The sequence below is a fragment of the Miniopterus natalensis genome, chromosome 21 (assembly GCF_054644295.1).
Source record: "Miniopterus natalensis isolate mMinNat1 chromosome 21, mMinNat1.hap1, whole genome shotgun sequence".
Classification (NCBI taxonomy): domain Eukaryota; kingdom Metazoa; phylum Chordata; class Mammalia; order Chiroptera; family Miniopteridae; genus Miniopterus; species Miniopterus natalensis.
In genome coordinates, this window is record NC_142101.1 from 15,150,735 (window position 1) to 15,177,561 (window position 26,827).

Below are 26,827 nucleotides of genomic sequence, written 5' to 3' on the forward strand. Positions count from 1 at the left end.
AAGGAGGAGCCTCCACATGAAGGGACTAACAGTGGAGGAGCCACTGAGACAGAGCAGTCATCGTCCAGAGAGCCTAGGAAAACTAGGCCCGAAGGCTCAGGTGTCCAGAATCGGGGGTTAAGCAAAGTGTCACGTCCTACAAAGATACTAGGTAAGATAAAGACTGAAGCAGGCTATGGGATTCAGAGTTAAAGCTGATAGAAATGATGCGTAATCTTTGAAAACTCTGAAATCTATGGCATGGCTTAAAAATTGGTCCTGCTGTTACACTGAGGCAGAGGGGGAGACTGCTACACTCCTTTAGAAAATAGGACAGAAGCAGGAATATAAGGGAAGAAAGTAGCTCTGAATCTGAGACGTTTGCAGTTTAGTGAATGTTCAGCTCCTTTCTGAGCACGACCACAATGGCAGCGGGGACAAGGGAGCTGTGTTCTAGTCCTGCTCCCTGAGAGCGATGACGTGTCTCTTTAGATCTCAGCTTCCATGTGTGTGAAATGGTGATCTCTGAATTCCCTCCAGCAGTTGAAAAGTTTTGATTCTATGGCAGAACCAAGACAATGCTAACCAGCTGCCCTAAATCTCGCCTGACATGTCACAGGATAATTAAGAAACCTAAAAAAAAAGAAAGCATTCCAGCTACTATTTGAAATCGATATTTTTTCATTTGCCATTGAATTTTTAGACCTGAGTTTTATTGCTGAAGTGAATTTTTTAAAGAGAACCGTTTACTTGCTCCAGCCAGTTCGCTGAGAACGTTGGTTTTAACATTTCACTCCTGTTATGTGATAAACTAGCTTCAGAGTTAATGCCCAGGGGAAAGACTTATGTCTCTCACATACACCTCTGCCCAATTTTTCAATTTCAATAATTTCACTGGCAAAAGAGAGCAGCATACCAGGACTGGCCAAAATTACTGTGTCAGGTAACTAATATGTCAAGTATATCTCTAGGTTTGATTGGACAAAGCCAACAACGGACTAGAAAAAATTGGGATGGGAAGAAAGAGGGACACAAAATGAAAACAGTGATTTTAAAAGCAGTACTATGCCCACCGGGCCGGTGTTGCTCAGTGGTTGAGTGTTGACCTATGAAGCAGGAGGTCAGGGTTTGATTCTGGGTCAGGGCACATGCCCAAGTTGAGGGCCCGACCCCCAGTAGGGGGTGTGCAGGAGGGCAGCTGATCAATGATTTTCTCTCATCACTGATGTTTCTCCCTCTCCCTTCCTCTCTTTGAAATCAATAAAAACATATTAAAAAAAACAGTACTATGCCCTTATGAGTAGGTATGAAGCACCCAAACAAAACAATTATGAATTCGTTGCAATAATTAAAAAATGCAGTAACAAGCTATTTTGAAATCAGTGCTAAAAGGAATTTAAAATAGAATGCAAAAGCATAAAACTTTTTCATCACTTCTTAAAAAAAAAAAAAAGAAAAAGAGATCCCAGAGGCTCTGAACTAAATATTGGCAAAAACATAAGTCGCTAATGGGCATTTTGCCCAAACTATGATTTCTTCAAAACAGGATGTCCACTACTCATCACAGAACCATTAATTCCATTTGTAATACAAAAATCACATATGGCTTTCACAGCCAATTCAAAACAAAGGCCTAAATAAAACCACAGAGGCAGCGCACACGACTCGAGGGCAGCGCAAAGAAAACAGCCGTTAAATAATACTGCACACTTCTGTAAAGTCCACTCACACTCACGTCCTCACGCTCTCCAGGACTAGCCAGGACAAAAGGCAGGCTTTGCAGGGGGCTGACGGAATCGGAGGGAAGCCCATGGGAAATCGTAGCGAACACGTTGGCCGAACTGTGCGGTCAACTGGGGAATCCATGGTTTCCCACCTCATTTCCTCCTCTGGAGGTACCAGGGAGGCAACTCTGTCCCCCTACGGTAGTCCATGGTGGCCAAAAGGGGGGCATCTGGGTGTCTGTAAGGTTTATGAAAATACCCCCGTCTCTCTGGCACCCAGCCCTTCTGGGTGACCAGGATGCAGCTAAACGGCTCAGGCATGACGGAGAAAACACAGGCCTGGGTCGCGGCTTACGCTCAGCATAGGAATCTGCTCAGGCGACACCTTCCCTCCACAAGTTTGTATGTGGCTACATGCGGCACATTTGCTCTCCGCGATACAACTGTCTCCTCACGTGTGAGAACTACGCAGAGTTAGCGTCTGGCGAACCTGCTGTCTTTGTGTGTCATGTAAAATATGGATTCTCATGAAATGTTTGCATGCTTCTGATATTTTCTAGGAATGTTTGTATGGCTTTAGTCTGTTCCCTTATGTATCAAGAAATCCCTTTTATATGATGGAGACTTTTTAAGTATTTGCTGGCCAGGTGATACCTGGACATTTTCTTGGACATAGCTAGCAAGGGACCGTGAATTCTCAGTTGCCAGCTGCCAGTCTGCTCCATGTTTTGTTCTCAGTTCCTCCTGTTACACTTCCATCGAAATGCTCAGCTTCCTACAGACTGCATCTGATCTCCTTACCGCTGATAATGACCTTTCTTATGCAGCCTTCAGTGGTAAATGTTTCACATTACTTTAAAGATTACAAAAGTAATAAAGCTCATAATAAAAATGCAAAGAGGGAAATATAGAATAAAAGAGTCTCGCTTCCCTTGCATCCAGGCTTTTTAGCTCGCCTCTCCTGCAAAGTTCCAGTCTCCCCAACACATACGCATGTTGAATTTAGTGATCTATGCCTTCTCCTTGTTGCCATCTTTCCTCTCCCAAGCAAGAAAGCACAGCGGTTATTTCATTCCCTCCTCTAAGGAAACATTTCTGTGGGTGAAGCACCAATGGGCTTGGGGTGGGACATGAGGACAATGGCGAGTGGTTTCCTTGGGAGGACAGACACTTCAGCCTGGTGTTCGCAGCCTCAGAGATGACTTTTCAGGCTTTGAGACCACACGCCGATGGATAACAGGTATCTCAAGATTCGCGCGTGGTAACTGGATGATGGAGGGCCTCCCCTGAATGTACTGCTTTGGGCAAGGGGGTTCGTATCTTGCATGATCTGGAAAGAGGGAAAAGAGCTCATGATAACAGAATGAACACATGAGCCCAGTGGGTAGGGGACCAGGCTGGATTGAAGATTATCTATATAAACTATTTAGCTATATCTCCTGCCCATGGATTGGTTTGTGGAGAAAGGTTTGTAGCTATCACATGCACACAGTCCACATTTAAGTAAAATGTGAAGTTAAACAAATTTAAGGTATTGCTAAGTATAGTTTTGCCAGGGACGATATACAATCTAAAGCTCTAAAATTTCCAGTAGAAAATATAGGCAAAAAATCTTAGTGACCTTGGCTTTCTTAAACATAACATTAAAAGCCCAAAATATAAGTAAAAAATGAATAAGCTGCATTTCCTCGTATTAAAACCTTTTGCTCTTTGAATAACACTGGAAAGAACAAAGTAAGCCACAGACTAATAAAAACTAGTATCTAGCATACTTTAAAAAAACTCTTACAGTGCAAAAAGACAAATAGCCTAATAAAAATGAGCAAAAGATCTGATTAGCTATATAACCAAAGAATTTATACAGATCACAAATAAACATATAAAACTGCTTAACATCATTAGTCGTCAGGAGAATGCACCATGTGATGCACTGATTAGATGGATAAAATTGGGAAGCCTGGCCCCACCATGTGCTGGCGGGATCGGGAGCACCCCCGGAGCTCTAGCACCGGAGAGGAGCAGGATTTGCTCTAACAGACGGAGCTGCACTGACAGTCAGGCCTGGGTCTAGTCTTGGCTCTTGCGGCTCTGGGGAGGCCTTGAGTCCTCCTGTCCCTATTATCAAACACCAATGAAGCTCCTCAGTCTATCTCATCAAGCTCTTGTGATGGTCAAGTGAGAGCATGTGAAGCCACTTTATAAACCTGGAGGACTGCTGTTTTGTCAACTACATAGACATGAGTCTCTTTGGAAAGGTAATGTGAAGAAAGTGGTAGGAAAGAAATAATACCATGTTAGGTCTTTTCATGTTTTCTTATGGGCCTCATTTAAACTCTTTTGAACTACTTTTTAAAATTTTAGTATTCAATTACTTAAAAGGTCTACAAATATTTACAAAAATGTTTACCTTAATATTCTATTCTCCATGGTGCTGAGCCTTACAATAACAAGTCAGTCAGTAAACTGTTGATGTTCCTTAATATTTTAATGATCATCGATCACATTATAACTTGGCAGTAAGAATCACTTCTCAAGGAGACATTTCATGGGTCTAGACAAATTGACCTTTTCGTTGTTGCTGATAGTCATCCGAGGCTACTTTTTGCACTGATGTGAGACACACACATTGATGGGTTGCCTCCCGCACCTGCCCTGACTGGGGCCAGGGATCGAACCTGTAACCCAGGTACTATGTTACTTGCCTTGACCGGGAATCGAACCTGTGAACCTTGAGGTGCACAGGCTGGTGCCTTAACCACTGAGCCACGCAGGCCAGGACAGCAAGTCAGTCCTGAGTCACTCCGGGAGCCTTCCCATTTCTCCTGGCAGCTTTGTAAGAATCCACGCCTTCAGTTTCTCTAGCTCCCCGGTGCTCAGCTCATGGTAAAGCCCTGGGAAGCTGTGAAACTTGGTGCTCACTCCCAGGGACCGTAGTGCCGAGTTTGTCTCTTCCCCCCAAGAATGCAGGACGAGCTCATCAGCAGTCCCGTGGCACTGGAACAGCTCGGGGAGCTCACCGTCCCGTGTTTGAAGAGCCTAGAGAAGACGACACGCAAGCGGGAAAGTTTAAGAACGTCAATCACTCTTGGCATTCAGAGAGAGCGGGGAAAATCCCAGTCATACCAAAGCTGCAATGTTTAAAGGGGAAAAAGGCTGTGGTGGTGCCGCCCAGGTGCACACCGGTGGGCTAGTGGGGACTCGGCTGTGTGTGGCCTGCATTTGCTCCACCGAGGACTGGGACTTGGGGCGAGATCTGATGGGGGGGCGGGGCGGAGAGAGGAACATGGGTCTAAGGGACAGTGAGGGGAAAATGACATTCTAGCTCTGTCTACGCTGGCGTTTCTGCAGTTGGCAATGAAGCTGCAACGCTACAGCCTTCACAAGCGAGGACACGGCTGTGGAACAGCTGTCAGCAATGCTCCTGATCGTCTGATTCTGTTCACATTCATGACATAAGCAAACTTAGAATCATCTATAGGTTTAATATGCGGGGTGCCCCCCAAAATGTACATAAATGTACACACATACTTTGAATAATTATAAAGGCAGTGTTTATTAAAATACACTGCATTTTCAAAACCGAGGTGTCAGCTGTTGAAGTGTGTAGACACCGTGTATATAAAGGATACACACGTACCACACATGCACTGTTTTAATCCTTCCCCCCGACACCTCATGTAACAACTCGGGACACTTCCTGAATATAATGACAAGCTGGAATAAACCACATGACTAATTTGGCCATGTTCCCCTGTTGTTTTTATTTTTAAAGCTCAAACTTACCTGGTAAACAGCAGATGCTTTATTCAGAAAGCTGGAAAGAGCAAAGACTCCTGCCACATCTGGATGATTTCTATATGCTACGTGCATCGCCATGCACCCTCCCATAGAAAATCCTCCTAGAAGCAAAAGTTCGCCCATCAGCAGAATACATGTAACAATGATTCAGAACAAGATACATCTGTACCAGTTTCCCATGAATAATCTTTAAAAACATTCGGAGACCTTTAAAGATATAGTGCTAATTTAGTCTACTTTAGATCTCACAGAAAAAGAACAGCTATGACTGAAAAACACTGTCCCAGGATGTCACCACTGAGATTTGTAATAAAAGGAGCTACCACTGAACAAAGTAATCATGTTTGTCGAATAAAAAGATTTCTCACAATTCAAAATATAAGTCATAGCTCGTTAAATTTCTAATGCTCACTTATATTTTTATACTCACAAGTCCTTCCACTGCCACTAGAATTAATCACATGCATCTTTTGCCCAGTTATAAGGTCCATGAGGAGCTGTACTTTTAGTGCCTGCTACACAATAGATGCTTAGTGATCTCCAAATTAGGAAAGACAAAGATCCGGTGAGCTAGTTAAAACATTTTTGGATTACAATGTTATTCTGAAAACTTACGGTGGCAATAAGTAAAACATATATACCTATATAATTTTAAAAAGTTTTAAACAAATTTACTCATTTGACAAACATCATTGTCTTTTATGTGCCAAGCACTGTGCTAGACACTGAAGATGTGCAGATTAATATACATGAGCCCTGAGCTCCCTGGGCAGCACACGTGTGAAAATACATGGACCCTCGTGTTTGAGGGGGAAACAGAACACAGACACACAGCAGAGAGGGTGGCGCAATTGCAGGTCCAAGACCCAGTGTGATATCCCATGTCTTGAGTCAGAGTTAAAAGACATCTCGTATTTCATGAGACATAGAAAGTAAACCAAAAGCCACTCTTGTGGAAATATGAAAATATGCTTTAGGGTAGAATTCAGAGCTTTTAATTTCCAGTCTCCTGCTTTACTTCAATTAACAAGGGACCATAAATTTGAATTTACTACAATCTCCTTTATAGATGAAGGGAACTTAAGCCACAGATTAGATGACCTGCTTAAGGCTATTCCCCTAATTTCAGCTGTAAATCTAGGACTTTTGAAACTGAGATTGCCGGCAAGCTTCATGTAGTCTCTATACTCTCTACTATCTGCTGGTATTTATTAAAACAGAACTACTTTATCTGGGGCTGGCTGGTAATACTACTTTGGACCGAGGATACACAGTATGAGTAAAGATTACCAGCCTTGGGAAGTTTACATTTAAAAAAACCGGCATAGTATGTAAATAATTACAGTATGTGATAAATATTACATGTGCGGTTTTCAGCATGGAATCAGAAGGAAATACCAGGGCATCCCAGTAGCAGCAGCTCACCATGGCTAAGGACAACCTGAAAGGCTCTTTCAAAATAGCCCCCAAACCACTCCCAGAGGCAGATCCTTCTAATTAGAGGCTCCGGAATAGGCCTGGCGGGGAGGGAGCATAAATATCTTAGGATTGTATGTAAACTTTACACATGTGCATCAGATTGCCCAAAATGTTAAAAGCCACAGGCATCATTATCCATGAATTTGAGCATTAATACATCTTTGATGAGTCCCATTAAAGCAGGAAGAGCTTACTACAGACAAGATTATTTCATTTCCAGTAAAATTAGATAGCTGAGCAAGAAGATCTCTAGGGTTTCCATCAAGTTTTAAAATCTAGTCTATAAATGCTTAATAAGCACTTGTAAAAGTTAAAACAGCAAAGACTTTCAACATTTACGGTTATTATAAATACAGAAGTCTACTTTCAGTGTGCAGGCAAGGCTCCGCTCCTCTCGGAATACACGCTTAGCCTTCCTTAAATTTAGTTCACAGAACTGATCTCAGCAAACACCTACTTCCTATCTTCCTATCTCCTCTTTTCCCCATTTACTGACAAAATGAATTCTGGGTCCAGGTTGCTTATAATCAGGAAACAGTGAGAGAGAAAGGCACAACCCTAATCTGGGGCAGCACAAGCAGGGGCGAGACCCAACACTTAACTGCGTCCCTGCAGCAAGACAATGCCCTGTAACAGAAGGAATCCCACCAAATCATACCGGCAGCTTTTCTTAGAGCTGAACTCCTGGGTGGGATCTATCAAGGTCTGTGTGAAACATAACACTCAAAATCAGACATTTTATTACAGTCACTTCTGCTACTGACCCTTTTACAAAAGTCCAGGTCATGCAGACAACCTCACAGGACTATCAGGCTCATGTGAGCAGGGAGTTCTGTCTGATGTACCCTCCCTATGCTTAGAACAGCGCCTGGCACAGAGTAGGTGCTTAATACTTAGTGAATAAACGAACAAATGTCAATTGAAATCCCATAGGATATTTCTGCAAGGAAACAGATTTATACCATCAGGACATGTAGCGTAACATCAACAAACAAAGAACCCATTTCCCACACGTGAAATGTCATTGTGAACAAACACAAACGCATCCTGCAAGCATGCAACCTCATGTTCAATTCTCATACTCTACAAAGATGGAAAATGTTCTCGTTGAAATCTCATTATTTAAAGATGTAATGTAAGTCCCTTACCCACTGATACTCTTGGGAGGTAACCTGCAATTTTTCACCAGCCATCTCTGACAATGCAATCACCTTCAGCATCGGACACTACTATGAAAAGGGACTTTGTGTATTTTTTTTAGAATAGAAAAAAGTTTAACACAAAGGGCTGGTTATTTGAATTCAATTTCCATCTAAATGTCTAAAATGCAATATAAAATATACTGTTCAATAAGTAAATACCAAATAGTAAACTCATTGTAGGTAATGGCTATAATGTATATTTATAGTTGCTAGTGAAGTATTAAAATGTCAAGAGTTAACATTTCAACATACATTTAAGATTAATGAGCTGAATAAAACATGTTAAAAAATAATAAACCTAGCTTTTATGAACTCCTTAAATAAAATAAAACAGAAACAATATATAAAAAAACTATACTGGGAAAAATAAGTTAATCTATCTGAAACAAAATCCAGAGGAAAAAATACTTATAATGCAAGTTTACTATCAATTGAACAGGATTTAAAAAATGTAATAAAATCCCCCCCCCTTTCAACAATTCTTCCATTTAATTATATATTATCCACAGGCTGAACTGTGCTAAAGTCTCAAAAGATTTGGGAATATATATTTACTTGTATACTTTTTCACACAAAATTTATAGGATAAAATATTTGTCATCTTTTAGTGCAGCAGTTCCACTGCTTGAAAGTTCTGATAATTGTTGTTAAGAAACATAAGCTGTTTAATTAAGACACACGAGTTAAAAGAAAGAATGCTATCATTCTTAAGTTTCAGCTCCAACGAAGAGCTGCAGAAGAAGCCTGCATAAGGCCAGGACAAAGGGCCCTGGAAATGTGGTGGCAGGCTTCATCTTGGTGATTCCAACTATCTCTTCACTTTTATTCTAAATCATATATATTAGTATATCCCTATTATAAAGTGTTTCCACCATACGGACAAATAAATGAGTCATCTAAAATATCACCACTCTTACATAATTTTGACACGTTTTAAAAAATTCATTTTAACAGTTAAACACTCTAAATGTATAATTTTATACCTTTTTCATGTAATACTGATTTGAAAGTCTTTCAAAGAATCACAAAACTCCCTAATTATATTTTTATTCACTGAACACATACTTACTAAAAGCCTTCTATGTGTACAATGTACACAGCATTTAATGGTTACATGATACTCACTTGTATTAACAGACCATAATCCCCTTAGCGACCCCCCTCGAGATGGGTACTTAGGGCCCCTGTGCAAGTTACTCAGGGATAATCCCAGAATCACTTGCTTTTCCTTTCTTCAAAACTCGGATGAGATGCTCATGTTACCAAAATTCTCCTAACCTGGTCACATCACTGTTCAGGTTCTATACAGCCCAGATCAAAGTTAAACCTAAATTAAATCAATTCTCTCTTAACAACAAATCATCACCACCTAGTGGCCAAAAAAAGGAATCTCATTATGTGCAAAGTTCTTGACTGAGTCAGTGGATCTGGGTTCTAGTCCCAACTCTATTTTGCATTAGCCAGCAATCTGATTTTGTTTCATCATAACTGAAATGAGAGTAAGTTCCCACTTTACCTGTTACAAGGCTCAAGAGAGATACTGTATATGAAGACAACTTGTATAATTGGAACACTATCTAAATATGAAACATTCTGGTGTACAAGGGCAATTTAAAACCTGTCAAGTGTAACGTAAATGTCAACTCTTAGCAGTATGACTACCATATGTAGTTTCTAAGCACAACAGTACACGCGAGGAAAATGATACACCTTTTCTACTCTGATTTCTCTCCTTAGGCAGGGACATCCAGAAGGAAAGGAGGAGTTTCCAGACAGGCTCGACAGAGGCAGACTGTCCTATGCAACGCGCTTACACTCTGCACACTGGACACTCTCTCCAAGTTACTCAACCAGAAGACGACCAGATAATGTGATAGCGTTAATAATTTTCTCAGAATACAGGACTTGAACCCAATTTTGAGGAATTCAAACTTCACTATTTGATTACCTGTGCTCCCCCTTTTATCATGCCTTTTGTAGAATCATGTTTGGTATAAATATACAAGATTAAATAAACGCACTTCTTACATTCTTAACGTAGAGAGCGAGGATCCACAAGGTCTCCGAGGAGCACTGCACGCCCCGCGGTATCTAACACTGAGCTAGGGGGTGAATCCGGGCCTAGTTCTTCCTATCTCACTGAAGTTTCCTTTTTCCATTAGGAGGGCAATCTGTTTCCCGTGGTGAAAACTAGGAAACAGCGTCTGTTTTCACGGCTGACACCTGCAGTCGGCTACAGTGTCCTCAAGTGTAATCCTACTTATCCTTGTTCCAAAACCTGGCACAGCGTGTGCGTCATCTCCCACCCCTCTGCTGGCTCTGTGCCTCTGCCATCCTGCTGTCCTCCCAGCTTTGCCCTGGCCAGCCCTCCGCATGTTGTTGGCACAATCTTTCTACAATGCACACTCTTCGTGTCACTCCCTACAAATAATTCAAAACTCCTAGCGAATGGCTCATACACCAAGCTAGTATTTCCTGAGAGCTCCTGATGTGCCCCTTTCTTCCTTGCACGAATGTTTCTCTCCTGTTTAGGGGCCACATTCTGATCCACTCTTTAAAACCCGGCTGGAGTCACCTCCTCTAAGCAATTCCTACCCCCACACAGTCTCCTTGTTCTTTCCTCTCTGCTTCCCTGTGCCTGGGACACACTTTCACAATAACCCCTGCACCGTATTAGGACACTTCACTTCTGTTTCCCTCAGAATGTGACAGTTTTGATAGTTTTTTTTTGTACTCCAGGGCTTAAAGTTTTCATTAACAATTGGGAGACTGAACTTAGCATGAGAAGTACCATTTTTGACCTGACTGAACTAGGTAGACTACCCAGAGAAGGCTGGATATCATACATTATAAAGAATTCTTTTAAAACACTAAGTTTAATATAATAAAATGCCACTAATCAAAATAAGACCATACGAAAAGAGGGGCTCCCACCTACTCAAATACAGAGAAAAAGTTTTGTTTACAAAATTACACTGGTTACAATTACAATCTCACAGTGTATACTGTGTGATATTAAATTGGAAATTTTATCACATATTAAACAAAATAAGGACAATTTGTGTGCCTATGATCTCCGTTTTTCCCTTTTCAATCACAGTTTTCTAGTTTGTCCGCTTGTAATTAATTTCTAAGATAACCTAACATCACTATGATGAGTGTTTCATAAAACTGTTCAGAATCTCAAAACATTTTTCTTTGACTTCCCATTGAATCCCTCCTTCATTAAAATGTTAGGAATAGCACTTACACCTCATTAACATATGTAAATTAAGAGTACTGATTAGAATAGTTTCCTACTTTTTTTTATGAAGGAAGACTCTGTAATTTTATTTCAAAGCCATTTCTTATCCTAATCTTTCCTTTCCCACTCATCACACTGCTCAGCATCTCATTACCTTACAATGATAAATGCAGTAACTGTGTTTCCACATCCAACTTCGCATGTCTTCACTTACCCCTTCTGCCAGGTTCATTTTCCTAAAGCACGGTTCTAATTAACTATATGACTCAAAGATCTTTAATTATCCCTCACCAATTACCTACAGAATAAAAGGGAAACCAGACAGACTTTATTGAGCCTAGAATGAGCCAAGTGTTTTACAAACCTTGTCTCCCAGTACACAGATGATGCACTATCATTCTCCCTTTACCGATGAGGCAGCAGGACCCAGGGGAGGCAGGAAGTGAACTAGCCGGGCACTGGCAGATGTTAGATTGGAACCCGTTTTTGTCACTATATTATGCTCTTAACCTTAGTCCAGATATGAGTCAGTAAGACATTTTCCATTCAGACAACAAACTTTCTGCTCAAGCCATCTAATGTCCAGACAGACAAAACAAGCACTAGCTTTTCTACTTGTATGTACTGCTGATATTCTTTACGCATAAACCTCTACACTATGAATAGTTAAAATTTTATTTATCTGTGCATCTCAAAATCTCAAATGCCGCTGCTACCTTCCTATTAGAGTCTTCTCTAACAGCTTCAAATACCTATGATTGCTTCTTCTGAATTCCTGTGGTACTTAATTACTCAAATCATCAATTCACTGATCAGGTCCTGCCACTCATTATAACTTTCCTAGGCATCCACTCTGTGCCAGGGACGGTGATGGGTCCTGGGAAATAATAATGAATATGTGTGATCACTCTCTTTGGAAAGTAGCCAGCTATAGGGCTGCAGGGCACCCATCGCCGGTTGCTTTACTTACAGTTATCACTATAAGTACCTCATGGGCTCCACCAGGTTGTAAGCAATTGTGGGATAGAGCATGTTTCATTTAGCTGTGTGTCCCTTGGAGCATCTAACGTATTGCCTGGCACACAGCAGGAACTTAGGCAACATTTGGTAAATAACTAAATAATGGAATTGGTCATACGTTCACACATTTTGAATGCTATCTTGCAATTATGTGGTCTAACCCCCTAGATGGAGTTGGGTGCCCTTCCCAGCACTCCCATAATGCTCTATGTTTACCTCTATTAGAGTTAAACACAGATACACAGAAACATACAAACACAGAGTTAAATATAGATGAAGAAATGGGCCCATAAAAGTGATGCTACTGTAAACATCCAATCTCAGTTTTGTATTATAGAAATAGAGATATCATAGTTTATGTATGTGATGACTACAGAATAAAAGGGTATTAAGTAGAATAAAGAGCTCATTATAAAGGCACATTATATCCCCTTGGGAACAGAGGTTGCTAAAGTCAGTTAACAAAAGTTTATAAATACCTTATTCCTGTGATACTAACTCTGAAGAGTTTACTGTTCAGAAATTCCATGTTATATTCTGACTATGTCCTTTATCTTACTCATGGCAATAGTAGTTTAAACATATTTATAAAACTTAAGATTAAAATAAATTGTTTTAAAAACGAAAATGAATAATATCTTAATTAAAATTAAACACAGGACTCTCAAACTGGTGTTATTAAAATGAAAATGACTTAAAATGTCATGAGCTATTGTTTATAATTCTAGTATCTTTGAAACCCTTAGTGTATGTAGCTTATTTGAAACTATAAACAGGTGAAATGATATATGAGTGCTTCTAAATAATATTCCAAGTAAAGTTCAACATACAGAATTAAACAAAAGTAAAAAAACCCCTAAAGTACCAGCATTTAAAGGTCTTACCTATTAATATACGATTCTTCTTGATGCCACTTTTTACTTCATCATGAATCAGATCTGTGAGCACCTGACACATCACATCGATGGACTCAAGGTGTTCTGGGCAGTCATTAGATATTTTAAATCTGTCAAACCACACATTGGAGATTCCTCCTCTCATAGGAGTATATGGTCTGTTTAAAACCAAAAGAGCAAAGAAAAAGGAAATGACATTAAAATAGATGTTTTAATTTTTAAAACATTATTGTCTTGAATAAATAGTTTCAATTTCCTCCAAGATTTGTAAATTGAAATTCATATCAAAAGCACCCCCATGCCTGTGGCATCGGCTCACATATACGTATGTAGATTCCATAACACTTACTAAGGCCAGTACATCGCTCTTCTCTCCATCTTTTAACATTCATAAATTCTCTGGAAAATCCTCACAAAAAATGGAACTTTGTATATATTATGTATGTATACAGTATGTGTGCATACATTTTTTATGCTCAATTAAAAGAAATGATTGATTAATCAGGCCCACTAATTTTTTAAAAAATTCTGCTTTGGTTTTTCCCCTTTAATCAATATATCAGTTTTCACAGCTGAGTCATGCTTGTCCATGCAAAAAATTCAATACCTCAATAGTGAAAATACCTCTCGCCAACAAACTTTTAGAAGTTGGGTAATTCGCAGCACTCAGGTGTGAAAGGCGAGCTAATATTTTCAGGGCTCCTTGATCACATTCAGATAGATCACCCTTAGGATGGGACTGGTCCAGTATTTTTTTTTTAAATTGGGAATTGGAACTATTTTTTTCATCTTCTCAGGAACCTTGGAATGAGAGTCTAGTGGGACACAAGTAATCTTTGGAAGCAGTCATCAGACAGGCATTGTACACTGTTCGCACCATTTGGGTCCCGAATTGGGCGCTTTGCTGGACTTAGAAGACATTTTATGTAAGATGCTCTGAACTGGCGTCTTGTCGAACAAGGTTATCTTGTAAGATTCTTTACACTTCTGCGAAGGTGGGATGGCCGCAGTGCTAGTGACTTAGATGCATGTTCACGCTCTGGATGCTACTCGAGGGCCCACGGTGCCCACCCGAGGCTCACCCCGCAGTGTCCCCGCCGCCCCCGCCTGGCCCTGTCAGGCCAGGAGGGCTCCCACTGCGCGGACCTGCCCTCGGAGGCAGTGGTCTGGGGCCAACGCGTGGTGCTGGGCCCGAGCCTGCACCATCTTTTTTCTCTTGATCAAGCCGCTTCCAAATAAACCGACTTCCACTTTAGGAGCCAGGAAACCAAGAGCAAGGTTTGGAAAGCTCAGACACACTGAGGGAGATCTGGAAAGAGGAGCCCATCCACACAGGGCCTTCTGCTTATTTACTGAGGAGCCACGTTGTAAACACTGCTTTGCAACGTGCTTTCTAAAACTGGAACGTGTATTTTGAATATCCCTGTAAGACCGTACATTTTCTGTCAGTTTATGAAGACACATGATATTTTATATATGCATGTGTATGTTTGTGTGGTTTTGATGTTTTTCATGTAAATCTTTATTTTTGTACCATTTGTCATCCCCACTCCCACTCTCCCCACATCTTCACACTATGCAAACCATTTTCATGATCTAAAATATACCCTTGAATGTTTTTCTTGCATGTACATTAAAACAAGCTTCTTTACAGGATACTTTTTAGAGCACTATTGCTTTTCAAAAATTAAACACCTATCTGCTTTTCTTATGGGCCTTCTCCCTTTTAATGGTGCCTCATGTAAACCTGCTATCTGTTCCAGTCCTAGCCTATCGTTCTAAACGGCAATGTAATCTGTCTTTTAGTGTCTCCTATTTGTTTAAAAAGCTCTTCCCAATCCATACATTTTCACATGTGGAATCCAAAGTTTTCTTCTAAGATTATTGTTTTTAACATTTAACTCTTGAGTTTTTCTGGAATTTTTTTGTACACGAGGTGACCCAAGGTTCGAGTTAATATATTTAATTTTATAGTTCTGAGTTATGTAGTCTCTCTCACCAGATTCCATGAGAGAATTAATCCCTAATGCCTCATACATGCACTATGTATACTGAATGGGCTTCTCGCTAATATATCTAGAATGGGGCTAGTTCTATACTAACCCTGGGAAAACCAAGAAAAAAGTCACTCAAATCATTTTTTGTGTTGTGATGCAGATGAGGAACACGAGCTGAGAGGCTCTGTTTCTGTTGCTGACCTACCTACTACCTACACTGTGTTAAGGTCACACTGATGCATTACAGTGTTTTTGCAGCATGCTCTGAGTTGGGTAATGCAGATCCCCTCTCCTACCATCACCACTACCAGGCTCTTTCCCAGATTTCTCCTGCCTGTTCTCAGGCATACACTCTTCTTTACTTATCTAAGAAATTATCAAATATTTAGTCAGTCTGAAAATAATTTCAAATAATTCTCTTTAAAAATACTTGTGGGATTTTAACTAATATTGCATGGTTGTCTGGGAATTTACATTTCATGACATAGATCTGAGAGGAGGGAGGATTTCTGCAGACTGAGCTCTTCCCTGGACTTGCCACGTTCTGATCCGCACCTGAGGCTCCTCCTGCATCGTTCCCCAGGCCCTAAGTATGCACAGAAGATAAAACCCTGCACCGGCTCTTTACTGGGACTCCAATGAAGCCTAAATTCTTTTGCATTCCTGCAAACCTCCCAGCCTCAGAAGCTGCTCTGCTCAAGAGGTAAATAAATTGGAGTCAGAGGGAAGAGAAAACAGAAAGCACTTCAAGCCTCTGACATCCCAGAATCCCTTTCTCAGGATTAACTTTCTAGACATGCTCAGAAAATGAACGCAGGTACTTTCCACCTAGTATTAGTGTCACTGTCAGACAGAATGAAATTCCAGACTGGATTCAATTTGTCATAAAAACCACAATGATCTTCTGAATGAAGCCTGAACATATCATTCACTTAAAGCTGAATCTGACGTTGCCCTCTTAAGTTATTTCTACTTCCCTTTTCATTTTATTCTGCTCTTTCTTTCAGTGTTGTCTGTCTAAGCACTTAAATAGGGTGATATCATAGGCCAAGATATGAATCATTCCGGGAACTCAGCCATTAATTGAAAAAAATTACATTCATTTAGCTTTTTGTCTCTGACAGCGCCTTCCTTAATTAGCGATAGATGCTCCATAGAGGTGAAAGCCCAAAGTAAATTTTACTAATATGGTTGCTTTTTGTTGTACTAGCTAAGAAAATCAAAATTCTGTTCAAAGATAACTGGGAAAATTTTATCAGACAACGTATAATTTAGAACTTTTCTGTTATGAAAATATAAAAAAATGCATAATTCTCTTAAGATGTTAGAATGACTGTTAAATACAGCATAAAAGTGAGATTGTTTTTTAAAACAGCTAACAAACTGGTACATATGTTATGTTCATTTACCTTCTTCCTCAAATAAATCACTTTATTAGCTGGTATAAAAGAGCTCAGACATTACCACAATAAATAAATATGTTAGGAGAAGGACATCTGTGTGGCTCCTAAATCAATCAATCAAACGAGCTATTACACACTGGTAACATATTAAGATGAAATAAAATGCCCAAGGTTAAAAAAAAGGTTGAAATTCAGCCTGATACCAAGTTCGGTTTGGGTCAGTGTTTCCTAAAAGCCATAAAATCAAAAGGTCGTTCATAACCTTTAAGATAATGTCATCTGACTCAGTCTTCCTCTCTGTCCTCACGGCACAGTGCTTCCTGTGTCCACACTCCCCTCCTGCTTTCTTCACACAGGACAGCCCATTACTGATCCAGAGCCTCTGCGTTTGAGAGTCCCTCTAGCTGGGATGCTCTTGGCCCCAAGGTGGGCTCCCACTAGGTCTCAGCTAAAATGTTACTTCTGCAGGGGCATCATCTTTGGCCCTACAATTTAAAGTATGTCTCCCTTCCACCCTGTAATGCACACATATAGTCTATCCCAATATCCTACTTAACTATAGAATTTATCACTATTTGAAATGAACATATTTTATTTCTTTTTCCCCTATTTCGGTGTGAGCCCCCTGAGTGGGGACTTTCTTTCTTCTTTTTCTTTTTTTTTAAAAATATATCTTTATTGATTTCAGAGAGAGGAAAGGAGAGGGAGAGAGAGATATAGAAACATCAATGATGAGAGAGTCATTGATCAAGCCCACAACCTGGGCATGTGCCCTGACTGGGAATCGAACCCTGATTGCCTGGATCCCAGGTTGATGCTCAGCCGCTGAGCCACGCCCGGCTGGGCGGGGACTTTCTTTCTTACAGGGGTACTCGAAGTGCCAAAAACAAGCATTTGCTGAATAATGAATGTCAATAATCACTTATGTCACCTGGATAATTTATGTCAGGTAGATATGAGAGAATATCTAAATATGTTTTTATTTTGCTCTAAATTTCTTTTCACTTTAATTCTTCTAAAATCCATATTGTGATTTCAAGGAAAAGGTCACATTTTTCTTTTGTTGCTTTTTCAAAAAAAAAAAACAGGTTTCTGAGAGAACAAGGTTTTACATACTAATAGGTATTTTAATATGCTGTTTAAAATATTTATCAAACAAGTAAAACTATTTTTTCAAAACAGCCGTTTTCGCAGGGTTCCGTACCAGTGAAGTGTGCCTGTAGCACAAGTCTACTGGTATGGGGAAAGAGATGCCCAGTATTCAGCTCAGACAGAAATCTCTTAAGTGCTGGATTAAGGATGAATTCATCGTTTACTACACCTAAATCAAAAGTGCCTAACACTATTTTGGAAAACATGTTTAATGAAAAACACAGACATGCAAAAAATAGTAAATCAAAAATAGAGGCACTTTATGCAAAACTTGTTACTTTAAAAATTTCTCAAAACACCAAGAGAAACTATATATTGTCAAATAAATTATTAATGGCTTGTTAAAAAATTGTTATTATTTTTAAAATGGAAATTCTAATAGTAAACCCAAACCAAGAAAACCTCTAATTACAAATACAATTAAAGTATGTCACTGAAATAAAAATATTTATTGAGCACTTCAGTTTATTTAGAGTCCAAATTAACATAATGAAAAAAATGAAGCAATATTTTCCACTTAAATCAACACAGCAAGCTAATTGCTGACTTTTACTTAATATGCCCCTAACTGAGCTGATTAAAAACATCTATTAAATAGGGTTGAGGTAAAGGAATACCTTATAGCCAAAATGGCACTTTACAATTTAATCAAAACATACTGATATGCTGTAACAGACGGCAACTAGGTAAATATAATACACTACTGTTCTCCCCTTTAAATGCTTTCAAATACGTGTGACCACTGAAGTAAGCATCCTAGCCTGTGTGACAGTTTCAGTGTTTGCAGATGAAATACACGTGAAAGTGTAATGGGGGGATAGAGAATCCTGCATGGCTGGACAGGAGGTTTCTACATGTCGTGAGAGTAAAAAACTAAACAGGTAAAAGGTTGGTATACATCTTGTAATCCCTAAAGAAATCAGGGAAAAATAAAAATAGATAAATGGATATTAAAAAATTCAAATAATACAAAAAGAAGGTGGAAAGAGAAAAAAATACAAAAATATAGTAGACTTAAATTCAAACATATCAATAGTTACATTAAATACAAATGGTCTAAACAAATCACTTAAAAGACAGAGACTGTTTAGACTGGTTAAGAAAAAAAGCCCAAATATATACTGTCTATAAGAAACCCACTTTAAATAGGATATAGACAAGTTAAAAGTAAAAAGATGGAAAAATACTATGTAACACTCATCAAAAGAAAGCAGAAGGATGGGGAAAAATAATATTTTATAATATAAAAGTAGCTACTAATGAGGAAGACAGTAATCCCACATAGGCATGCACCTAACGCATTGTATGCAGGAAACGTATTTATACGTTTTACATTGACTGGTGGTAGAGTGCGCGATGAAAACTATGCGCAAACAATGTGCTAATAACATCACTTAAAAACACATGCAGAGAAAGCTGATAGAACTAAGGGAAGAAACAGACTAATCTACAGTCATAGTTGGACATTTTAATACCCACTCTTCAGGACCTAACAGAACAACTCAGAAAAAGAATGACTAAGCAAATATTTAATTTGAGCAACTGACATTTGTAGAACTCTATATGCAAAAATGCACATGGTATACTCACCGAAAGAGACTGTATGCAAGATCATAATATAAGTGACAGTGTCGCAAGACTGAAATTATACAGGATAGTTCTCTGACAACAATGAGATGTAAGATGAACTAAGACTACAAAATCTTCAGTCAACGCAGATGTGGTTCATATTTGAAAATTAAGATATTTTTGATCTTATAATTTTAAATTACATGTTAAATGAAGTTTCTAATTATTCTGAGAGTCTGAGACACCTGGAATTAAAACGTGGTAATGCCTACACTTCTCATAAAATGAAAGAAAAATAATTTCACAGTAATGTTGAAATACATTTTCTAATATGATAAAATACTAAACCAGTCTTGATTATACTGTTCATAAGAGCCCTTCCAACATTTAGAAAATCCTAAATCAAAAGTTTTGCAGCCAGTGGCAGTCTCTGATCAATGACACTGGGTTTCCAATATGGAAAAGGACCAGTGAAATACAGCAAAGCCACAGAATGTATAACCTGCTGAGTATTTCACATAAAATAATTCTGCTAGGTCAGCTCAGGGTTCTGGTGTTTATATTTGAAAACAATAAGCATAGTTTACAAACTTAATTTTTATGTTAATAGCAAAGGAACTAGCATTATTATCCTTGATTGCATATGTTTTATCTCATTGTTTTACCTGATGGGGCTGATCAAGGACAGTTAGTATTACACAATGGAGATCCTATTTATAGCAAAAACACATATGTACTCTTTCTGAAAAAGCTCTTGAGTTTCAGAATAGGAAATTGCAAACTGCATTGAATTGTAAGCTCTTTATTTCTTCATTTTAAGAATCTTACAACCAGTGAAAACAGGAAAGCAGAACTTTACCCCTCCATGATCACAAGAGTGAATTTGAGACTAGAAAGGCTTCTGAAGGAAAGTGGAATTTTGTTTTTAATGTTTCTGACCTAGAGTAATTAAGTCTAAAAATAAAAGCCTAGTACATAAAGACCTGTTCTTAGGTGCAATCTCAACTTCTTGTATTGATTCAAAGACAATAATGCCATTCACACTTTAATTAGCTCAGATCCCCCCCAACCCCCCAAAATATAAACAGCTGACTACACTGCAACATTTTTTTTCTTCCTCAAGGAGTAACAAGACACTGATAATCTAGTATGTGCGGGATAGAGGTGTAATTTAAAGCAGGGTTTCTCAAGCTAGGAACCACTGAGATTTGGCCCAACAGTGTAATTACAGAAAGAAAAAAAAAGTTTGTAAAAAAAGTACCCCAATTTAAAATATTTTAAATACAGAATGAAGCTTAAAGAACATATAGGTGGTATACATCTATTTACGTTTTATGCCAAAGAGCTATCCTGAGCATTGAGATCAATTACTTCTCACCTGGGGGGAGCCGTTGGGTAAATAATCTTCACGTGCTGGAATGTTAGATCTTCATTTAACACCTGCTTGATCCACTGTCTCATTCCTCGTCCAGAATCACCTGGTGAATCACAAAATCTACATTAAGATAAAACATTCTGACAATACAGTGTATTTAAACAGTCTAACTTTCAGGTCATACAGAGGATGGAACAAGGAATAAAAAATGTCCCTACATAAAAATAACTGCAGAGACTGGTTCATCAATATGAACTGATCAGGTACCAGCAGGTAGGAACAATCTGATTATTTTACTGACTTCACCACCGATCGCTTTAAAAGCCTTGCTTAAGAAGGATCTGAAACCAAGACTACTACTCTATCCAGCAAGATTATCAATCAAGCTGGATGGTGAAATAAAGAGCTTCTGAGACAAAAAAGGTTAAAACTTTATCACTTCAAAACTAGCATTACATGGTGTGGGGAGGGCCTGGGGGTGGGATGGATGTGGGGTGGAGGGGATCAGTGGGGTAAAAAGGGCGACATCTGTAATGGTCTCAACAATAAAGGTATTTAAAAAAAAACAACACAAAAAACCAAAAACCTTAAGCCTGAGTTATAAGTTTCCTCATTTGTTTACAGGTTATAATAGGAATAAATAAATGAAGTCAATCAGTCTTTCTAAATAAAAATGCTATTTTTTCTGATTTTAAACAGCCATTTCTTAGCTTTACTCTTAAAAATACTAATTCCTAAAGTGCCTATAAACTTCTGTAGTTGGAACAACCTAAAACAATTTTCTTGGTTAAAATATTAAAATCCTTCAAAAGGGGTATATGCTTTTACTTTTAACCTGAAGAAATTAGAATTTAATCCTGATAATGTGTTTACATGACCTAAAATAATGATACATTCCAAGGCCGAAAAAAATCACCCAAATTCATGCAAATATAAATGTATATGTATTTCCATAAAAAAATGGAAGGAAATATAGGTTCATCTTATGTGGTCCTAAAGAGGAAATTTTAAAGGTAACAATTTTAATTTTTTAACCAAGACATCAATTCAAAATATATCTATTGAATGCCTACTAACGTGTCAGGCACTGTGTTTACTGCTAGAGAGGCAGCGAGGGGAGAGTGAAGGGGAGAAAGCAGCCCTTTTCTCACGGAGTATACAGTTTAGTGTGAGAAACAGTCAAAAAATCATACCCGTATATGTGAAAGACAAATGTCCCCACTGCAAAGGCAAAACACGCAGTACTGCCAGGGTTTACTGTGCTAGGAAATGGCATGGTTCAGGAGCTCCGGGTAACTTCACTGGAACATAAGCTCTACCGGTTCATTTTGTCCAGTTAATTGTTCATTTAATGCCTCGAACAGGATTGACACAAGCTGGGCATCTGACAGGTAGCTGCTAAATGGTTTGAACTCAAATCTCCAGGATGGTGGAAGGCGGAGTACAGAAGGAAAGAGCATCTCAGACACGGTTAAGGCAAAGGCTAAGACCCTTTGTAGGAAGGAGCAGTGTGACATTGAAGAACTGGAAAGAGGAAAATGAAAGGAAGAGCAGTGAGTGCGAGGTGAGGTTAGAGGCACTCTTTTAAAAATAACTGTGACAAAGAGTTTGGCTGGCCTTTGTCCCCAGTTCCTAAGAGGTAACCTCAAAACCCTTAGAATTTCCTGAGTGATTAGAGTGTCTTTGTTACTCATGGAAGGGACCCCAAACCGCAGGATAGTTTCACTAAGGAGATGACTCAGGGTGGGAGCTGGCCAGCCAGAAAGACCAACCATGTGATTAGAAGGTTGGGGCTTTGAACCATGTGATATCATTCTGACCCCCGGGGACAGAGGAAGCTGGAGATTTGAGTTCAGCGCCAAATCAATCATGTCTATGCAATAAAGCCCAAATAAAAACTCTGGATAAAAAGCTCAGGTGAAACTCCCTTTGTGACAACATTCTTTTGAATATTCTCATACCTCAGTGCAAGGAGGCAACTCATTACTGAGGACAGGTGATTTGGGTTTAGAACCCTTCCAGGCTTTCTCTAAGTGTCTTTTCTTTTTGGCTGGTTCTAATTTGTATCCTTACACAATAATAAAATCGTAATTATAAGAAAAAAAATGAGGCTAGAGAAACAGTAGGCCCCTGACAAATCCTGAGGGCACAGAGAAGCTACAGAGATATTTTGTGGGAGGAAGGTGGCTTGCCTTTAAGGATCACCCTGGAAACTATGTGAAGACTGAAGGACAAAAGGAGATGTGGGAGATCAGTTAGGAGGCCAGTGTTCACGTGACAGATACTCAGACTAGGGCAACAGCAGTGGAGTATACAGAAATAGGAACTAGAGATATTCAGGAGCTAATATGAACAGAAATTGGGAATAGATTAGTTAATGGGTCAATGGTGGCAGGTTTCAAGGCTGACCGTGAGGTTTCTGACCGGGACAACTGGGTGAACAATAGTACTCTATACTGAGACAGGAAACCCAGGAGAGCAAGGATTTTTGTTCGCTTTGTTCACTGCTGTATGCCCAAGCCTAGAGCAGTCCTTGCACACAGTGACCATGTAACCAGGTATTTCTTGAATAAATATATTAATGAATGAGTGGTTACTAGGCTGTTGGATAAACATGTCTTGAGCTCCATGGAGGCCTAAAATGGACACGCATGTGTGTTTCCTGTATAAAGGTAAAACTAGGATCTGTGGGCTTATACGCAGTTTAGTGCAGGGAGACACATGTAGAATGAGAAGAGAAAGCAAGACATGCAGTTTGTCCGCATGCACCTTGTGGCTTGGTGTGGAATACAGACATTGTATTAGGTAGCTCCAGATACCACGACTACCACTGAACACAGCATCCTAAGGAAATCTGTAACAGTGAATTAATCTACTACCGGAAGCTGAACAAAGCTAATTAAACTGTCATTTGTTTTCATCATCCTCAGAAAAGGTGCTGCTTTGGTATTTTAGTAGCAGGAAAGGCCCACATTGAGTTGACTATACAGAGAACCTACATTCCCAGTTATTCTTCTATGACTGCCACACATACCCTAGGAGAGAACCCCAGGCTTTTAAGATTAAAAACAAAACACAACATACCCCAAAACTAAATCCACCTCTAAACACTCTCTGTCAACCTTGAAAAGCAAAACTGAATACCCTTGGAGCCCTGATTAGCGTTAGTAACAGCTGCTAGTAATAGCTGCCTAGTTGTAAAGCTTCGCTGTTACCTTAAGATACTTTTAAATAAATATACTTGATCAGTCAAGTCCCTTTTCTATTTCCAAAGTGACCCATCCTAGCTCCCTGTTTGTGTGTGTGTGTTTGTTTACCTGACCGGCCTAGAGCGCTGATTCTGGACACAGAGAGCTCTGGGTTTAAGTCCCAGCTCCACCACCACCTTAAAGGTAATATAACAGCCAGGTGACCTCGGACAAGCTGATCAACCCATCCAGACTCATTTCCAGAATGACAAAACTTGGCGCACCTGCCTATTTCCAGCTCTCCACGTGCACCTCTTAATTCCCTGCACGGCCCCATCGCCACCCTCGTGAAGCCTACAGAAGTCTCAGCTCAGGGACCGCTGGCCCAGTCCAACCTCACGAGCTCCCCATCCTCCCGGTGCCTCCAACAGGCCTCGCCGCAGCTGCTCCCTCGCAGCTCCCTTGGCAGAAAACCGCGCACCACCTTGTGATCGCCCCTCCGCTGCTGACTCAAACTGATTGAACTGTTTTTGTTTTGAACTCGAGGGGGGCGCCCTGAGGACACAGGCTGCCTCCCGTTTCTTACACACACACATACACGCAGACACACAGACACACACATACAGACATACACGCAGACAGACAGACACAAAGACACACACACACACAATTTCCCAAGAACGGAGCCTGGGCCAAGCACTAGGGATGCAAAGATGGAAACTGGGGTCCCGCCTCCCGGGGGGCTCACGGCCCGGGGGGGAGGGGGGGGACAGGGCAGGACAGAAGCAGCTCCAGGTGAAATCCAGAAACTACACCGGGAACCAAGCGGCTTCGCCGGGGGCAGGTCGGGCTCGACGCCGCGCTCTTCCCGGGGGTGCTTAGAGGCGTGAGGGAGTGGGGGGCCGGGGCGGGCTGGGGACGGACCGGGGGCGGGAAGAGCTAATAAAGGGCATGTGACTGTGACTCTCACCCGCCTGCCCCGCCGCGGGGGCCTGGAGGGCGACGGGGCCCGGAACCCGCGGGGGCTGGAAGCCGCCGTCACTGGCGGCGGGCCCTGAGAAGCGACTGTGCGTGTCTCCCTCCGGTGGAGGACTTACCTTGCTAACTGGCTGTTTAAACTTGGGGGACACGGAAGGAGGGGTGGCAAGGGGGGGCGCGGAGACACGTGTGGGGGACGGCGGGCCAGGGAACCCCCGGGACAGAAGGAAGGACGGCGACGGGGGACGGCTGGGCGCGGGTGCCCACGCTGCCCGGGCGGCCACAGCCGCGGGGGCAGAAGGGGGCACGGGCGGCCCTGCGAGCCCACGGGGCCCGGTGGGGCTGAGGCGCCCGGAGGCCCTTCCAGCGGAGGGGGGAGGGGGCAACACCGGGGACACCGCGGGGAGGACGTTTCCCAAGGGGCAGAAAACAAGGACGGAAAACTGGAATCCACCTGAGCCGTGCAGGAAAATGAGGGAGGCGCTGTGCCTCCCAGCCGGCGACACCACGCAGCGCTGCAGGCGCACCGCCGGCGACGCGGCCGCCATGGCTGCGGCCACGACGCGGAGTCCCGTCGGCCCCGCCCCTCCGCCGCGCTGCGTGCCCGCGTACGTCAGCACGTCGGGCCCGGGGGGGCGTGTCCAAGGGCGCGCATGCGCGCGCGGGAGGACGGGCGCTGTCCCGCCTCTGGGCCAGCGCGCTGATGCTGCGAGTTGGTTTTTGCAAAGAATGGTCTTTTGCAGGTCCCAGCTTTGGTAAGGGCAAGGAATAGATACATAGACAGAGATGTAGAATTTTTAAATGAAATACTAAACTCAGGATTGCTTTTTTTGTTTGGAGAAATATTGGTGTTATTATGTTTAAAATTTAACAGGTATCAGCCTATATTACCTTCTGCTTTGGGCCTTGCATAAGGGGGGGCTAGCTGTTTATATTCGGGGTAAAATAGCCATCTAGTAATAACTCTTTGTATGTAGTTTTAAAAAAATAGTTTACAAAGCGAATCTGCCTTAAGGAGGCACCTCTGCACACCCACTGCTTACTGAAAAAAAATGCAAAGTAAATGTAAGGCCGTGATGCGGGAAACTTGGAACTCAGGGCACTGTTGATGGAAATAGTTTGGCAGCTCCTGGAAAAGTTAAACGGAATTACCATGTGATCTAATCAAATGGAATTAGCACGTGAGCTAATCATTCTACTGCCAGATGTAAATGCAAAAAAAACACAAAACCAATCCAACGAAAGCAGGCACTCAGATACTTGTACACCAGTGTTGCCGACGGCAACCTGACATTATTCAAAACACCCCCCCCAAGTGTCCATCCACAGGTTAATGGAAGAGAACATGTCGTATAGACATACAGTGGAATATTATTCAGCCTTAGAAACGAAGGACGTTCTGATACATGCTACAACGTTAATGAACCTTGAAAACATGATGCTAAGCGAATGAAGTAAGCCAGTCACGAAAGACAAATATTGTGTGATTCTACTTATGTGAGGCACCTAGCAGAGGCAAATTTATAAAAGACCGAAAGTAGGGTAGTGGTTTCCCAAGAGCTGAGGAATGGGAAGGATGGAGAGAGACTCTTTAATGGCTATAGCCACTGAACTGTATACTTAAAAATGGCCCAAATGGGTAATTTTGTGTTATGTATATATTATCATACTTTAAAGACACCTTCTTGCCCCCAAATAGGATTACTTTCTATGTAGAGATCTAACCATAGAGACCTTTTAATACTGAGTGTCCTAGCCCTAGCAGGTGGCACTTTCCTCCTGTAAAATTCTAAAATAACCCAGTGGAACTTTAAGTGCTGTTG

The 26,827-nt window shown here is 40.9% G+C and overlaps 1 protein-coding gene across 2 annotated transcripts; it reads right to left on the reverse strand.

Annotated features, from left to right (window-relative positions):
- Positions 1–670: 670 nt before the first annotated feature.
- LYPLAL1 (lysophospholipase like 1) lies at positions 671–25,584 on the reverse strand. 2 transcript variants are annotated; one of them, XR_015716311.1, is made up of 5 exons: positions 20,842–21,294; positions 13,331–13,500; positions 5,487–5,602; positions 4,406–4,739; positions 671–3,033 (listed from the first exon to the last, which is right to left on the reverse strand). XR_015716311.1 is itself a non-coding variant. In XM_087828983.1 (5 exons), the coding sequence occupies exons 1-5, from the start codon at positions 25,550–25,552 to the stop codon at positions 4,500–4,502; spliced, it is 720 nt and encodes a 239-aa protein (XP_087685109.1). In that variant the 5' UTR covers positions 25,553–25,584; the 3' UTR covers positions 4,108–4,499. The 2 variants fall into 2 exon arrangements, 1 of the variants encoding a protein (XP_087685109.1); XM_087828983.1 differs by lacking the exon at positions 671–3,033 and adding an exon at positions 25,459–25,584 and having other exon boundaries at positions 4,108–4,739; positions 20,842–20,941.
- Positions 25,585–26,827: the final 1,243 nt, after the last annotated feature.

Excerpts from the sequence above, each read along its gene's own strand:
- LYPLAL1 (XM_087828983.1), bottom strand. The coding sequence starts at position 25,552 with ATGGCGGCCGCGTCGCCGGCGGTGCGCCTGCAGCGCTGCGTGGTGTCG. Across the intron at positions 20,942-25,458 it reads CATTTTCCTGCACGGCTCAG|GTGATTCTGGACGAGGAATG; the intron begins GTGGATTCCAGT and ends GTGATTCACCAG. Across the intron at positions 13,501-20,841 it reads TACCCAACGGCTCCCCCCAG|ACCATATACTCCTATGAGAG; the intron begins GTGAGAAGTAAT and ends GGTTTTAAACAG.